This window comes from Myotis daubentonii, chromosome 11 (genome assembly GCF_963259705.1).
Source record: "Myotis daubentonii chromosome 11, mMyoDau2.1, whole genome shotgun sequence".
NCBI classification, from domain to species: Eukaryota; Metazoa; Chordata; class Mammalia; order Chiroptera; family Vespertilionidae; genus Myotis; species Myotis daubentonii.
In genome coordinates this window covers 54,862,442-54,880,311 of record NC_081850.1, presented here as the reverse complement: position 1 = coordinate 54,880,311, position 17,870 = coordinate 54,862,442, and the positions used below count along the sequence as shown (strand labels likewise).

The 17,870-nt window shown below is 49.2% G+C and overlaps 1 protein-coding gene across 5 annotated transcripts in view; it reads right to left on the bottom strand.

The window, feature by feature from the left end:
• Positions 1-11,868, bottom strand: part of LOC132212169 (stimulated by retinoic acid gene 6 protein-like) — a 31,990-nt gene extending 20,122 nt beyond the window's left edge. Inside the window, exons 1-3 of one of the 5 annotated variants that reach the window (XM_059657414.1) lie at positions 10,961-11,867; positions 3,563-3,638; positions 1,513-1,613 (exon numbers count right to left, since the gene is read on the bottom strand). In XM_059657414.1, the coding sequence (XP_059513397.1) occupies positions 1,513-1,613; positions 3,563-3,638; positions 10,961-11,139 (356 nt within the window). In that variant the 5' untranslated portion in view covers positions 11,140-11,867. Of the gene's footprint in view, positions 1-1,512; positions 1,614-3,562; positions 3,639-10,960 lie in introns of those variants that run through there. The other 4 variants (XM_059657415.1, XM_059657416.1, XM_059657417.1 and 1 more) reach the window with 4 other exon arrangements.
• Positions 11,869-17,870: the final 6,002 nt, after the last annotated feature.

The following is a 17,870-nucleotide window of genomic DNA, read 5'->3' as shown; positions in this document are numbered from 1 at the left end:
CCCAGTGTCCCCTCAGTCGTAAGTTCATGTCCGTGTTTCCCACACCTCCCTTTGTGTTATCACTTGTTTCGTAAAACATAAACGCCTCCGGGGTGCAGACCTAGCACAGGACCTTGATACGAGGTGCTCACCGCACATGCGTGGACACGCACTTGGTTGCACTGAGTTGGATTTGAATCCATCTCACCTGTAGTGCGTGGGCGCTCTGTAAGACTCTGTTTCCCTATCTCTCAAGCAGAGATGGAACCCCCTGCTCTGCTGTATCACCAGGGCAGCGAATGAAGAACTGCCTGATAACTGTGGAGCGCCACACACATGTGAGGGCTGATTAATGAGTGAGGACGGTGAGCCAAAACTACTCAGAAAATCAGAGGTTTTGATGGGAAAGTGGCCATGGAGTAAGTGAACTGTACCATTAACAATTTAATTCAAAACTGTTCAATGTGATCCATATAGAGTACCTACCTTCTAAAGAGTTCTGCACCAGGCCCTACAGGCCAAATGTTCAGGGCAGAGTCTGAAGTTCTTCTTTACCCACCAGCCTTGGCCTTTCTCTATGCCCCAACCAATGTGGCTTAGACTTGGCATCCTGAGATGGGCTGACGGCTCCAATGGGTGGTATCCAGAATGAGCTTGCTACTCTGTGCTGGCATACAGGGTCCTTGGACATTGCAGTTAGATTTCTCTCTCCCTGAAGCCCAGGTCTTCTCTAGCCTCGGTCCTGACATCCTGGTCTCCTCTCCCTTCCCCAGAGGCCAAAGCTAAGGTCTCTGCATGTCCACATGCTTGATCCTGCTTAGGTTATGACACTGGGGGAATTAGAGCAAATATCAACCAGACCTGGGTTAAAGCTCTTGTCCCTTACTAGCTGTGTGGCCTTGGGCATGTCACTTAACCTCTCTGAGCCCAAGTGGACTCATCCATTACATGAACATAACCACTTTCACCATGCTAGGCTGGCAAGAGGGTTCACTGAAGCAATGCAGGCAAAGCAAATCATTCAGTGCCTGGGTCACAGTCGGTGTGCAATAATAAATATTAACGATGATGAAGAAGAGAACGAACAATTAGACCTTAAGGGAAAATTTGGTCAGGGGCGCAGAGACTCAGAATAGCAGAGCTAGAAAGGCCCCGAAAGTACCCTGGTCCAGTGGGCTCTCCTGGTGCAGGACTCATGGTGCCATCCCAACAGAAGGCATGCTGCCGTCAGGGACAGGGAACTCGTTCCCCCTTGCTTCCTGGTGTAGCCATAGTGCTGACTGTAGGAAGATCTGAGCCTCCTTGAGATGTTTTACTAGTAAGCCTATCTGGGCACCCTTGGGTGCCTAGGATACAATGGCTTAGAAACCAATTCTGAACTCTCAGGGCTTGGTTTGGGTTGGGGCAAGGCTGTCCACAGGGAGGCAGAGGTTGGGTGGAGGAGGTAACTGGGAGTTATCCTGGCCTGACAATTGGTGTTGGCTCCAATCACTGATACCAGAAGCTGCAGTGATCAGCCCTGGCTCTACTCACATGATAATTCCAAAGTGGTTCTCCAAGAGGTAAGAAGTGTCATCCCTCTGTTTGCAGTGCTCCCGTCTTTGGAGAAAGGACAAGACCAAAATGATGAAAAGCTACAGGGGAAGAAGATGAGAGGGTCAGTGGGAATATTCATCCTGGGCGTGGCCTTGGTGTCAGCTCTGAAGGACACGTATGGGTGAGCAGAGCACGCAGAATGTGTGCTCTGCTCAAACGCCAGAGGCACAGAGTGGCTGCACGCACCCTGGAGCAGGGGTCCTCAAACTACGGCCCGCGGGCCACATGCAAATACAAATATTGTATTTGTTCCCGTTTTGTTTTTTTACTTCAAAATAAGATATGTGCAGTGTGCACAGGAATTTGTTCATAGTTGTTTTTTTTAAAACTATAGTCCGGCCCTCCAATGGTCTGAGGGACAGTGAACTGGCCCCCTGTTTAAAAAGTTTGAGGCCCCCTGCCCTGGAGCTTCCAGGATGTTTTGTAATGAGCTTTCCTCTGGGTTGCCCCGGACAGACGTGAGCTCACATCTAGTCTCTTCCATATACTGGCGGAGAGAGAGACTTAACTTCTCCGAATCTCAGTTTCCTCATCTGTAAAAAGGGGAAAATAACTGTCAGGTTGCAAATCCTTCTTTGCTTTTTCCCCTTGTGGATTCAGTCATTTTCTCACATAGTTGAGGCCCTTTCTTCTTCTTTTCTACCAGGAACTTCTTAAGACTTGTCTACACTTGCTGACTCCATTTCTTTGCCTCTCACTTGCTCTTCAACCTCCTGACCTGCCCTCACTGCTCCATGGAAACAGCTCTGGCTAAAGTCACTAATTACCATCTTGTTGTTCCATGTGATGTAAACTTGAAGCTCAACTCTGGACCTTCCAGCAGCATTCCTTCCACCTCCTCTTCTTAGAATCACTCCTCCCTAGCCTTCCATGCTTCCCTGGGTTTTCTCCATTACGTCTCAGTCTCCATTGTTAGATCATTCTTTATCCAACCATGAGATCTGGAATGCCTCCTAGTTCAGTCCAAGGAACACTCTTCTTATTACCCGATCCTCTCTTCCTCAGCAATCTCATCCATGTCCATGCTTTCCATGACCACCAATACACAGAAGACTCAGAAACCTGATCTTTAGCCCAGACTTGTCCTTGAGCTCCATAATTGTTCCAAATACACAGTTGGCATTTCTTTTTGAAAGCTTCTTGAATTCAGTACAACTTATATGAAACTCATGATTTTCCTCCCTGCCCAATTCCTTCATCCACCCCAAACCTGGACCTCTTCATATTTTCCTTAACTAGAAAAGGGCAGATACCACCATCCTCCCAGCTGTGCAAGTTAGAAACCAGAGTCATCCTCATCATCTCCCTCTCCTTAACTTCTCTATCCAATCCATTACCGAGTCCTATTGCTTTTACTCCCAAATGTCTTGAGTTGACCACCATCATCTAGGATGAGGTAAAATTGCCTCTCACCTGGACCCCCACAACCATCTCCTAACTGGTCTTCCTGCAGCCTCTCTGGCCCGCCTCCAACATGATCCCAACACTGCAACCAGAGTGGTCATTTCAAAACATAAATCTGATCACACCCCCCTCTGCTAGAAACACTCTAATTACTTCCCATTGCCCTTAGAATAAAGACAAAACTCCTCTGCACAGAGCCCCACAGGGCCCCTCCTGGCCTGACCCTGTCCACCTCCCTGGATAGTTCCACCTCAACTCACTCCAGCCACACCAGCCCTCCCAGTTACTCACGCTCTCCAATCCTCCTCGCAACACATACGCACACAGAGAACCTTTGCACATCCCCTTCCTTCTGCCTGAAATGCTCTCCCTTGCATCTTCCAATAGAACCCAGCTCCATCATTGCTTCCCTGAAAAGCCAGGATCTCCGACTCTACACCCTTAAAAGCCTCCTTCTGCCTGTGTTTCTAGTGTATAACGTCAAGGAATCTGCTGACCTCTTCAGGCCCCTATGGGAGCTTGTGTATGGGAGCAGCCCAGTTCCTCTTCCATCCCCTCCTCCACCCTCTCCTGCTTTACTTACTGATGGGATGAGGGAATAATGGAGAAAGAGTTCCATGTCCACCAAGCCAGCACAGGTGCCATTTAACTGCCTTGTCCTGGAAAATGGCCAAAAAACACATTCATATCATCGGTCACGGCTGCAGGCATTCGCCCTTCGGTCCTGACCATCACTGCCGGGAGTTTGGCTTGCAGTCCACTAAGATCATCTGATCTTTTTAAATTTTGCTTTCTCAGAGCCAGTACTACTCACATGTGATGTATCTTCCCCAAGTGGATTAACCTTTTTTCTGATGTCTTTCTCCACCCTGATCATCTACCCACCGCCCTGCTAACTGGGCCTAACTCCTTCCTTTCTTTTTCTTTTTTTAAAAAAATATATTTTATTGATTTTTTTATAGAGAGGAAGGGAGAGGGATAGAGAGTTAGAAACATCGATGAGAGAGAAACATCAATCTAGGGGATGTGCCTGCAACCAAGGTACATGCCCTTGACCGGAATCGAACCTGGGACCCTTGAGTCCGCAGGCCGACGCTCTATCCACTGAGCCAAACTGGTTAGGGCACTCCTTCCTTTCTTGATGACACAGTCAGGGACAGATTCAGGTCCTGTGGGGCCCAAAGCTTCTATCATTTGGACATCCTTTTCAAATGTAACTACAAAAATATCTTACTTTCTCCATGTTTTAAGAAAAACATATGACCATGTAAACACTGAACTAAGGTGCCCCCACCCTCCAGCAGCCTTGGAAGGGTCCTGAGGAGCCCTGAGACGTAAGTTTCCGTAACTTCGCAGGAAACCAGCCTTTGGACACAGTTTTCCAAAAACAGAGGTCAAGAAGCGTCAGCTCGCTGCTGACCCACGCTGGGCCCTTGGGGCAGGACAGCGGCTATCTGGACGATAGAGCGTGGACCCTGTCCTCTCCAGGCTTCAGTCTGCAGGCCAGGGCTGCTGGGGTCTCACGTCTGAAACACGTGACAGACAGTTTTGTGACTTCTCTTCAAAGGCACCTCCTTTCTGGGGCTCTCACCATACTTGCTCGTGCTGCCCTGACTTCCACCGCACCAGCTCTGCATGCTCTCACACCTCCTGATCTCCGCTCACTCTGTTCCCTACCCCAGCAGCATCCATCCAGCCGTCTCCTGGCTTTCTTCCCTAGCCAGCTCCTACTTCTCCCTCAGAAGTCTCAGGGGAGGGCACTCCACTGGGGAGCCCTTGAGCATGACACATTGCCCCATAATTCTTTAAAATTCCAGTGCTCCCCAGTTTTGTCTAACAATGAGTCTGGAACACCTAGAAGTGGAGGGGGTTGGGGGAAGCTTAGGCTGTCAGCAATGTGATAGAACTGTACAGCTCAGGCTCTGGCCTTCAGGAAGGTCAACTGAGCACATACATCAGTCTCCCCTTCCCATAAGAAAACCATCAGATGTGATTTTTTAAAAAGAAAGAAAATATGGCCATATTTGAAAGCAAGAAGAAAACCTGTCCGGGACACAGACCCTGAGCAGTGGAAAGAGATTGGGACCAGATCAAAGAGAAAAAGCATCAGCCGACACCGTCCAGGCTGTGGGGCCGGTCGAGAAGTGCTCGACGCCGGCGTGCAGGAGGCTGAAGCAGGACGGGGCTGCCCACTGACCACAGAATGACGGCCTGGGATTGATCGGGTACCCAAGTGTCCTCCCACCCCAGCTGACCAGCGGGGCAGTGGTGTTTAGATCTCCGGGAGTAGTACATACGGGTCACTCAGAGAGAGGCCGTGCCCAGATCACAGGTGGCACCTGGGAGGGACCAGGAGCTCCAGCTTCCAGAAGGCCAGCTCCTGAGGCACCCCATCTAGGGACATCCCACCCCACCCCACCGCACTGAAAGAGGCCTTGAACTGGCAGCAGCTGCCACCCCTCCCACAGCTAATATCTCAGGGGAAAGCCCCATCACAAAGATGAGCAAAGAACCACCAAACATCTAAGGAAAGATGACACCCCAGAAGGGAGCCAGAAAGCCAATAGACAGAGGAACTTACTCCCAAGGAAATAAAGTCAACGCAGAATAGAGGGAATTCTCTAAACAAAGACTTAATCAAGGGGGAAGGAGAGGGGTACAGAAAGCAACAGCAGGCAAAGAAATTAGCAAAACTTACTGCTGATACTGAGCACAGAATTTTACATATATGTTTATATATAATAAACTTATCCTATAAATTTACATTTATATAAATTACATATAAATATTCATATGTTTACACTTATATTATTTACAACGTAACTAAATTTATAAATGTGAATTTATTATATAAATAAGTTTATATATGTATATATAGGCCATTTTTAGAAACACAATTACGCAAAAGACCCTCTCTGAAACAAATATTGGAGGGAACTTTCAAGCAATAGGAAAAATACATCTAAATGGAGAAGGATTTAAAAGCAACCATGGCCCAGCCTGTGTGGCTCAGTGGTTGAGTGTCGACATATGAACCAAGAGGTCCCTGGTTTGATTCCCGGTCAGGTGAGTTCAAGGAAGGTGGGTAGTGCAGCCCTGCAAACAAGGGGTCCTCAGCTACGGAGGCTGGTGCCACTGGCCACGCTTCCACTCCAGCAGCCACTTCGGTGAACACGTGAAGCATGCACCCGAGTCAACCCAACTCAGAAAGCCACGGAGACACAGTCTTGGTCTCTGAGACCCACGAGGCTTCCTTGTGGGTCCGGGGCTGGTGGGGCAGGTCTGGTGCGGGGTGGGTAACACCTGCTGGGCAGCAGAAAACCAGCACCCCCAAATGTAGAAGGCCCACTTTCAAGTGGTGATGCCTTGGAAATGCATTTATGATATGCTGCTAAATGGAAAAAAATGATAAAACAGTATGATCCCAGGTTGTGAAGTGGTGGAACTAGTAGAGATCATTTTACTTTATTTTCCCCTGGAAAACAGCCTCAGTGTTCAGTGAGTATTGATCCTCATTCTCTATCCCCTGCCTGCTTTTGAATAGCTCTGGCCAAAGAAAAGGAGACTCTCACTGGCTGTGTTTCTAACTCCTCAGACCCCAGACCCTGTTTGCTCCTCTGTTTCCGGGAGTGTCTCGGGTCAGCCATTCCCCGGGCTGAGCACCCCTCCCCAAGCCCCAATCAAGCGCATATTGTGGGCAGCCGCCTGGCATCCCTGGCCTCCTGCTAGGTGTGAGGTGTCAGGAGCTCCCTACCCTGTACTCCTGACCACACAGTGGACTGAAGTCCTTCACCTGGTTAACCAGTAGCCAGAGCGGCTGCCCGTGCCTGGCCCCGTGACCAGTCTCCCACTTCCATGCTGCTAGCAGGGTGGCCCAAAGCAGGACAGCCTTGCCCAGAACCGTCCCGCTGCCCTCCCCAGCCGCCGGCCTCCTCGGAGGCCCTCATGAAAAGAGGCCCAGCCAGGAAACCAGCGGCGTTTGCCCCAGCCCTGGTGCTCAGGCCGTGGCTCCTGAGGCTCAGGGGACTCATGGGTCTCAGTCTAGTCAGTTGTTAATTGCGAGGTTGGACTTAGCCCACTGTCACAGCAGCCAGCCACTGTGTAGAAATGTCTTTTGATGGGTCTGTGTCCCCAGTGGATGGGGAGCTTCTCGGGGGCATTCATCTCCACGTGCCCAGCTCCTAGCTGACATGTGGCACTAGCAGGTGCTCACTGATATTCCCAAATGGATGGATGGGAAGCTAACATTTCTCCAGGGCCTGCTGTGAACCAAGCTTACCCTTTAAGGGTTATCCTTTTATTATTAACTAACTTCATCCTCACAGCAGCCCTGAGAGAGAGGTCCTGTTATCAACCCATTTCACAGGTGAGGAAACTGAGGCATCGAAAGAAACTTGTCCAAGCTTACCCAGCTGGTGAGTTGGGGAGCCAGGACTTAAAACTCGGGCAATGTGGATGATCATGTAATTCCCAACTGTCACATTCTATGTCTCATCAACCTAATTTTCTGTTCCTACGGCCAGGGCAGTCTGAGCTCTCCTGGGACAAAGATGTGAGAATCACAGGGACTTGTGACGATTTAAGGGTAAATGTGTGACAGGTCATTTGTGCACAGCACAGTAATGCCATGGGGGGAAGTACACTTCTTTTTGTGAGTGAAATCCACAGTGAAATGACAGGCTGTCTGAAGGAGGGGGAGCAGGTGGGAGGACCAACAAAATAAGACTACTGTGCGTCGACGATTGTTGGAGCTGGGCGATGGGAATGTGGGTGTTTTTACACTAGTCTCTGCTTTTGTATAAGCTTGCACACTTTCCTAAAAATAAGTTTATGTTTCTTAAATAAAATAAAATTAAGTCTATGACTATGATACAACCACACGGGCTGCCTGCCACCTTGCTGACAGTGTCTTTGGCCCACCCCCTCTCTCGTCCCCCTCCATCGCCCTCAGGCCTGCCTCTGACAGCCTCCCCAGAGAGTCGCCTGCATCTCTGTCTACCTCCCTCTCTAATTGCCTGTTGGTTTGTCTCCATCTGTCACTTTCTGTGACTCTGAGAATCAGGGAAAAGTTCTACAGTGAAAGACACCCTTCCATTTTCGTCCAGAGACTCTCTTTTCTGTGTGTCCATATCTCTGTTTTCTTCTTTGTCTCAACCTCTTCCATTCATTTTGACCTTGCTGTGCAGCTAGGGAAGGTCAGCTCTGGGTCAGACCCCTGCCTCAGAGGGCATGTCTCGGGTGTTTCTATGCTTGTGTGGGTCCTCAGGTCGGCCTGGAGGGAAAAGCCGGGATTTGGAGACAGACACCTTGAGATCTTGGGTGAATCATTTCTCCTCCTGAAGCCCTGGTTGCTTGTCTGTAGAATGGAAGTGATGCTATCGCTTCCCTGGGTTGTTAGAGAACGAGTAGGAATGGCGCTTTGTTAACTGAGAAGCACCACACATGCTGGTTCTCAGGCCTGTTTCCACCTTCCCTACAACTACCCCCCCCCCATACACACTGTTTCACAAGGTGGGAGTGGGGACTCCAAGCAGCAGCCTGGCCCCCAGAAGACTCTGGGGTGCTCTCCTGGGGTGGCACCGGCATTATCAAGAGACACGGGAGCCACTGTACCAAGGAGCTGGATACCCTGGCTGGGTCCCCTGGCTCCACCAGAACTAGCTGGTTAACCATCTCATAGAAACAGAATCAGCTCGGCCAGGTTGGCAACAGAGCTCTCCACGGGGGCCCAGCGGTGGGACCTTCCCCGTGCCAAGCTACAGGGACCGCGGGAAAGAACGGTGCGTTACAGCTGACGCAGCATCCCCACTCTCCAGGCCTCGCGGATCCTCAGAGCAAGGTCAGAGAGCGGCTGCCACGGGCCCACAGTGGGGCTCACACACAGGCACTAACGTAAGCCACGAGGATTAGAAATCAGGTATCAATTGTCTGGCCTGTCTTTATTCCATTTTCTCCCAGGACCTCCCTGCTTCCTCCTCTGTGCCCAGATCTCTGTTTATTCTGCTGTGCCTTGACCTTGCCCATTCATTCTGAGCTTACGGTACAGCTCGGAAGGGTTGGCTCCAGGGGGGCTGTAGAGGGTGTGTTTCAGGTGCTTTCACACATGTCTGAAAAGTTTGGCGAGAGCGACATGAAAGAAAAGGTGATTGAAGAAGACAGAAGCCCAGTTTTCTACTCCCTACCATGGTTAACTGTCCAATAAAGCGACATTTGTTTTCATCTCTTTTCACTTAATAAAATGATAATAACTATCACATACTGAAGGTTTGCCACATGCTGGACATTGAACTAAGGCCTTTATGGTTATTATCTCACTTAACCCTTTCACAACTTAGGCAGCGCAGTTTATTATTCCCACTTCATGGATGAGAAAACTGAGGCTTAGAGAGAAAGAAGTAGATGCCCAAAGTCACTCAGCTAGAAAGCAGCAGAGCTATCATTGGAACCCTTGTTATATTTTCTACACAGGAAACATTCACACACAAAATTACATGAAGACATTGAAAAGGGTTCTGTGTCTGTGGTCCTTGGAGAAGACAGGGACCCCTTATCTTCACTGGGCAGACAAGTCTGACAACATGCTCAGGCCTGAGCCCGCCCTGTGAGAAGGGCCCTGGCCAGCGAGCCCACGTCCAGGGAGATGACCGTGATGGAGAGAAGGTCCTGAGAGGGATGCGTGGGGAGTATGGTGCTGACGTCAAATAAATGTCAGGGGCCCAGAGGCCACACGGGCACCTCAGGTGGGCCAAGTTCTTTGGGTTCAGCCCAACTTTTCTGAGTCCAGACCATGAAGCCAGTTGACTGCCTCCTGGTCATCTCCTTTCAATGTCCCATGGGCACTCCAGTCCAACATGTCCCAACGGAACACCCCCTCCAACCTACTCCTCCTCTGGGGGCCCTCCCCTCAGGAATGGCACCAACATCCACCCTTTAGTCTAAGCCAAAGACTGAGTCATCCTCAACTCCTTCCTCTCCAAGTCACTCCCATTCAAGCCCAGTCAGTTCAACCTCTCCAATCACTACCAAATTCAGATACATCTCGATCCACTGTCATCTTCACCTGGACTTTGCAGTAGCCTCCTGCCAGGTCTCCTACCTCCAGCATTGCCCCTCTCCAACCCATTCCCCACCCTGTGACCAACTTCCTAAGAGTCCATATTCCAGGACATCACTCCCCTGGTCCCTCTCAGCCCAAGGTACCCAGCTGGAGAGAGAAGAGAGAGAGACCAATTCCCTTGGGCTTTCTAGTTCATGCCCCCACCCACCCAGCTGACTCCCTGCTCTCGGTCCCCCTGTCCATCAAGCTGATCTCTGTTCTGTTACCCGTCACGTGCCCTTTTCCATGCACTGCTCTCTGGCTCCCTCCCGCCTGTGCCTGTGCCTGCAGGGATCTCCTTCTCCAAGTGACTCTCATGATGCCTCTCTGTGTTCTCATGACTCCTTCTCTCCCTTTGCCTTCCACAGCATTCCCTGACAAGCTACATGGATACACTATAACCCCAGAGAGCGAAGATTCTATCTGGAGTAGTCTTTTCCGTTCTTAGATCTTAGACATTTGTATGGTTGAATGAGAACTCTTCATTCCTGACATCTGGGCAGGACTTTACATTTCACAAAGTCCTGTCACATTCTGTTCTCGGTGATCTCCACAAAGCTGTGGGCTAAGAAGGACGGGGGTTATTACTCCCGATTTATTGAGATCTGCCAGAAACTGCAGAACCAGGATTCAAACCCGGGTCCTCTAACACCACGCCTGGACTCTTCCCACTCCACTCCGTGGCTCCAAAAGGAAGATGAACGAAATCTGTTCACTTACCCAAGAACCCTATCCATGACTCTTTCCTCTGTGCCAGCCTGCCTACCAACTAGCGAAACCAGGCCTTTCTCCCGATTGCCATGAGTCACCAACATCAGAGGAGGAAGCTGCCAGGACACGCGGTTGTCCAGCATGACTGGTCTTACACCTTGTCTCGGAACTCACCTCTCCGCCGTGGAAATCATCTCGGTGGGAAAGCACCACCCGCAGCCCCGGTGAGCAATTTGCTTCTCGGGTTGTCCTTTGAGCTTCTCCAGCCTCTTGGTTATGACTGCTTCTGACAGTCCGGAGTTCCACCCCGTTCTCTTCACAGCACCCAGAAAACTCACGGAACAGGCAAACATCCAGTCAAATATTTACCAGAGAAATCGAAGCAAGCGGGTGACCTTCTTCCTTGTTTCTGAACGCTGCTGGCTGTTCTTCTGCTCTTCCTCCTCTTCTCACGCTGAGTCAACAGGAACCTCCCTCCTACTTCCCCTCTCCTGGGCCCTTGTTGTCTCTTGTAGGCCCTCTGAGCCATCAGAGCTTTGCCCAGCGGAGGCCTCTAGCTGGCTGTAAAAATTATTACCAGCAATCCAGTAGGACTGTGCCTCAAGCAATAAACGAGGAAACTGGAACCACTCACCGATTTTAAGATTCTCCTTGGAAACAAGGCTGCCCATTTGCTGGGAGAAAGGGTTGGAGACAAGTTAAAAATAAATCCCACATTAAAAAAAAGAAAAGAAAAGAATCCCACAGATATGGTGGAGAATGTGATAAGACTTCTAAATTACCATAATTGCCCATGGATTCTAAATGCCCGCCCTGTTTCCAAATGATCTTCTGGGGCTTAATGGCAACTGGACTCCAGGTAGTCACTGCATCCATCAGCTCCTAAGCCAGTCTATGGCCCCACCGCACTTTTATCACCCGTAAGTTGTCTGTGGCTCCTCCCCTTCTCCATTCATTATGCCTCCTGATGGTTCTTATCCATCCATTTGTGCCAGAGGGTTCAGGGTGTGGGTGTGTCTTGTTCATGTCCTCTTTTTCCTTCTGCCAGCATGGAGTTGGTGTTCAGAATGGTGGAGCCACAACCTGGAAGGAGCCTGGTCCCTGAATCAACACTGAAGGAGAATAGGAATAGCCGTTTGGATTTTACATGAATAAGCAATAAAATTCTATGTTAGGACCATTATACACTTTGGAGTTGGCTATAGCACCTAGTCCTTATCCTAATCAATACACTGTATTTCCCATCCACACTGCTTCTGCCCCAGATCCAGTCCTCTGCACCTCCTGTCTAGACTATGGTAAGAGCTCTCTAATGGCCTTGCAGCTTCTAGGCTCTAGGCTCAGTGCATACATACATACACCTCCCTGCAGCACAACTCAGATCTGTCACACCCCTGCCAAGCATCGTCCCATACTCTGCACTCCCGACTCGAGCACTCCAATCCAAGCCTTCCAAGAAGTTGCTTTAACCCTCTTTTCCAGCCTAATCTCCACTGGTTTCCTACACACAGCTACAGGGGTTTTTAAGTTGCTTATTCTGGATCTTCAGGGAGCAAGGAACAGAGATCCACTCAAATTGCCCTGAGTTAAAGGGGCTTCCTATTACTCCCCCGCAAGGGCTGGGATCCAACCTGGGAAGGTGTTGGGAACTGAGGTTCTTGGGAATAGTTCTTCCCCTCTCGTGGCCAATGGGTTTCTCTTTCTCTCATCTCTCTCCCTCTTGGTATTTTGGCTTCAATCTATTCTCTCTGCAGTTCAGTCCCTTTGCTTCCTTATGATTTCCACTCTTCCCTGGTTTCAATTCAGCACTGTCCTGACTCTAGTTCACATCATCCTTTCACCTTCTACCCGCAAAATTCACTGGCTCCTTTCCAGCGTTTCCCCAGGTCTAACTACCGGGAGAAAAGATCTACCCCAGTTTATCTTTTCCCCGAGGGAGGACACAGGCTAGTGTCTATGCTCTTCTGTCTTTGGCTCAATCCCACACCCCTTATATTAGTTTTCCTAGGGCTGCCATGACAAAATGCCACACACGGGGTGGCTTAGACAACAGACATTCATGATTTCACAGTTCTGGAAGCTGGAAGTCCAAAATCAAGGTGTCAGCAGGTTTGATTTCTACTAAGACCTCTTTCCTTGGCTCGCAGAAGGCGGCCTTCTCACTGTGTCCACACATGGCCTTTCCGCTGTGCAGGTGCATCCCTGGTGTCTCTGTCTGTCCTAATCTTCTCTTCTTATGATGCCACCAGTCAGGTTGGATTAGGGCAGTGATGGGGAACCTTTTGAGCTCGGTGTGTCAGCATTTTGAAAAACCCTAACTTAACTCTGGTGCCGTGTCACACATAGAAATTTTTGGATATTTGCAACCATAGTAAAACAAACATTTGTATTTTTGATATTTATTTTATATATTTAAATGCCATTTAACAAAGAAAAATCAACCAAAAAAATGAGTTCGCGTGTCACCTCTGACACGCGTGTCATAGGTTCACCATCACTAGATTAGGGCCTACCCTAATGGCCTCATTTTAACTTAATTACCTCTTTAAAGGTCCTATCTCCAAATACAGTCCCATTCTAAGGTACTGGGGTTAGGGCTTCAATATATGAATTTGGGGGGGACACTACCCAATCCATAACACCCCTGGTCTAAGCAGCTCTGGTGGAGTGGGAGAGGGTCATGGAGGCAGTGAGCAGGCACCATCACTGACAAACTCAGGCCATTGGTGTTTGCCCATCTTGATACCTTTACTCCCACCCAGACCACGCTCTCCACCTCTGCTCCCCACCATCATCTTTGTTCATTAAGTCCTGCCTCAAGCATCATATCTGGCATGAAATGTCTCCTGATCACCAGGTATAATCTTATTTCCCCTGGCTTGGTCTACATCTCTTTCACAGCATGTATTTAGGCCTTTATTTGTTTAATGCATTTAACGCATATTTATGGCAAAGCAGTCTGGTGCAGTGGTTCAGAGTGTGGACCTTGGGGCCAACTCCACCATTTACTAGCTGTGTAGCTCTGGGCAAGGTACATGGTTAAGCTCGCTGAGCCTCAGTTTTACCTGAGATAAGGCACACCTGCTTGATGGACATGTGAAGTTGAAGTGACCTAATACACATACAACGCTCAGGGGGGGCCTCACGCACAGCAAGTGCTCAGTGGCATTAGCTGTTACTGGGCGCCTGTTCTCTGCCAGGTCCTGGCTGCATGCGACCACACAGTCACAGTTCAGGTGTCCAGGTCTCAGCTCTCCTGCTAGATCACAACGGCTAAGAAGCCACGACTCGACCTGATTCAGCATGACATCTCTGGGGTACAGGGGAGGCCCCATAAGTGCTGGTTCTCAAAATTGAAAATAATGGAAGAAAAATGAAAAAGACAGAAATATAAAGATCGCGTACAACATCACTCTCTTCCTCGATGCCTAGAAACAAAGAAACACTGCAAATGTGTTTTCTCTGGAGCCAGGCCCTCTCTGTGCCTGGAAGAAGCAGTTCCTGGGGCACCCATGCCGCGTCGTTCCGGGAAAAGCCTTGCAAAGTGCTGCTTCTTCCAGGCGCACGGGGATGCTATCCCTTTGGGGAGCGCCCACCTGCCAGATGCTTCCTGGCTCCACTGCTCAGGCTCAAATGGACACTCTAAACTCTGATCATGCTAGTTCTTCTCACAACTCCTCTCTTCACACCATGAAGGAAGAGTCATTTTGAACTGCACTGACCACCCTGGGGAGGTTGGGGAGGGAGCCACCTTCAAGGGGGAGAAACATTAAGACACTTGTTATGAAGCGTTTAAGTTCAGGAAAATTCCACCCATAGAAATAAGGACCTATTTCTAAGGGGTGACCATGCTGCAGACATGACCCCTTTTGAACCGGAAGTCAAACCTGTGTAGTAGATTCCATTTTCCCTTTCCCATACTTTCTCAGTTTAGTGTTGAATCAAAACATAGAACTTACATGGATCCGGAGAATATGTCAACATTGGATTTGTCTCTACCATTCTAATCTATTGTCTCTCTTATCTAATGTGCACTGATTCCTTTTTAAGGCTTTGGGGCATTTGAATACTTTTGCGGAATTCATCCAGGTTATTGATAAAAACCTGAATAGAACAGAGCCCTAGAGCACTCCACTAGAGACCTCTTTCCAGGAGCCAGGTAACGATGCTGCAGGCAGCTGGCAAAGGGTGCGAAAGAGATGACTGACTACACCCGAACTCGGGTTAGGAAGGGTTACTGTGTTTAGCCCTGTGTTCAGCAGGGTTCAGAGTTCCGGAGACATGACGGAAGGAAATTCAGTAGTTCACCACAAAGACAATGCTTGTCTCTCAAGTGCGGGGAGCTTATCACAGGACAGCCTCTATTTATTCTGTACGCCTATGGCTTAATTATTAAGCTCAGAAACAAAGTAACCAAGATATATGGAAGATCTAGTGCAATTTCTTTGCTGGTGATATTGACAGCTTTCTGGGCTGGGTATGACCTTTGACTAAGAACATTTTTCTCTCTTTGAAAAACAGTGAAACTAACCTATATTCTTCTCCTGTCCCTTCTCTGTCACAAACAGGGCTGGCTCCTCCTGCTGGCAGAAGAAAGACAAACTCCTTAGCTGGGTATTCAGTGACCTTTGTGACATGACCTCAATTTATCGTCACAGACTAGAACAGCCATGGGCAAACTACGGCCCGCGGGCCGGATCCGGCCCGTTTGAAATGAATAAAACTAAAAAAAAAAAAAAAAAAAAAAAAGACCGTACCCTTTTATGTAATGATGTTTACTTTGAATTTATATTAGTTCACACAAACACTCCATCCATGCTTTTGTTCCGGCCCTCCAGTCCAGTTTAAGAACCCATTGTGGCCCTCGAGTCAGAAAGTTTGCCCACCCCTGGACTAGACTCAACTCTGGGTAAGTCCACAGGAAAGCTGGACTGACCTCTCAGGTGCCACCCACCTCTCCTGCCCTCACTCATGTCACAAAGCACCCATGTGCCAAGAAGTATGCTAGTCCCTGAGGACAGACACACATCTTGTGCCCTCTTCCCAGGTCGGCCAAGGGGAGAGATTACTGCACCAGAAGGCAGGCTGGACGAACGGCCGAGGTGGTACTGCACAGGGACAGACAGGAGCAGCAGATCAGACCCTGCAGAGGCCATTTCTGGAGCCCCAGGAGGGGGGCCCTTTAAAAAGAAGGCCAACCAAACTGAAGCCGGGGTGACTATCTGTATGCATTTCTCTTCTCTCCTCTGGACCGAGAGCGCCTTGTCCCAGCACTTTGGCTCATTTGTATTATTAGAAAATGTTTATCAAACTAATGAATTAGGAACGTCATTTCTAGATCTGTAATCCCTGGGTTGTCCATGAGATGGCGATTTGCACGGGTGGCACAACAAACTGCATTTTGGTGGAAGCCCTAGGACAGCGGTTCTCAACCTGTGGGTCGCGACCCCTTTGGGGGTCGAACGACCCTTTCACAGGGGTCGCCTAAGACCATTGGAAAACACATATATAATTACATATTGTTTTTGTGATTAATCACTATGCTTTAATTATGTTCAATCTGTAACAATGAAAATATATCCTGCATATCAGATATTTACATTACGATTCATAACAATAGCAAAATTATAGTTATGAAGTAGCAACAAAAATAATTTTATGGTCGGGGGTCACCACAACATGAGGAACTGTATTAAAGGGTCGCGGCATTAGGAAGGTTGAGAACCACTACCCTAGGAAAAGATGCTGAAGGAAAGAATGGAGAAGCAGGCAAGACTTTCTGCAGACTTACCATCCTCTGCCTCGCCCCTGGCAAAAACATGCTATCCCCTCCCCATCCACATTTAAAGTATCTGCCTGTCAGACAGTAATGCCACCAGTACCAACCCTGGATTCCATGGTACCCAGCAGGCCAGGCAAGGCCAGTGATCTGGTCCTCTCCAGCCTCACCTCCTGCCTCCTGAGCTTCCACACCCCACACAGCTCTGCAGCTGGGCTGAGCTTTCTCCCGGCTCCCCGCTGAACGGCGTTCTCTCTGCTCTTCCTGCCTTCAGACACACTGTTCCCTCTCTCTGCCCTCCTTCCAGACAACTCCTACGGTCTCCCCAAGACTCAGTTTAGGAAGCACCTTTTCCAGAAAGCCTCCTTAACCCCTGCCAGACAATAGACAAGCCTAAACTTCCTTCCATCCTCACTTTCCCCCATAATTCTATGGGCCCACAAGTGTTGCCCAGTGTTAACTGGCTCTCTGGGAACCAGAGTTCACTGGGCTATAGGCCTTTGGGCAGTTTCAAAAAGGAAATGGATGCCAATCATCTTCAAAGCTTTGGAATGTTTTCTCCACCCAGATGTCAGGGTTGGATAACTGCATTTTTTGTGCAATTAGACGCTGTGTGAAGTTTAAAAGCCTGAACCCAATCCCAAATATATCACCATATCTCATTATAACCCAAATCACTCCTGACCATGAGATGCACCACGACTTTATGTCGTATTAAGGGGGGAAAGCTAATTAAACGATGCGTCACTAATTGTAGGAGAGGCCTGATTTCAAGATGATAATAAGTGGGGAAACTGTGGGGAAAACCACAGGTGGAAAAACCAAGCACGGAATAATGTGCAGGGCATGCTGCCGCGTGTGTATGTGTTTAAAGAGAGGGGCTGTGTGATGACACTTATAGGCATACAAAATTCCCGGAAAGACACACCAACAACCTGATACGTGTGCCCTGTTGAAGCTGGTCTGGGGCATTGGGTGGAAGGGACACCCCCTTGACATCATTGCATCCATTTGTAAACTTTGACATTTTAAACCATATATTCCTTTTTAAAAATAAAACTTTGAAAAATGCAAAATAAAATGGCGCATCCTTCTGAGAGGATTAAGGAGCATAATATTTGGAGCCGGCCTTGGATCTGGAAACCGTATGTACAATACAGACTACAGAGCGACTTCGGGCAAGTTCCTGCCCCGCCTGCGTCCCAGTATCTCCGGGACCCGACCGCAGAGCGGCCAGGAGCCCCCCGCGCCGCACTGGTCCCCGGCCGCCCGGCCGTCTGCGGCGCCCGCGGTGCGGGCCCGGCC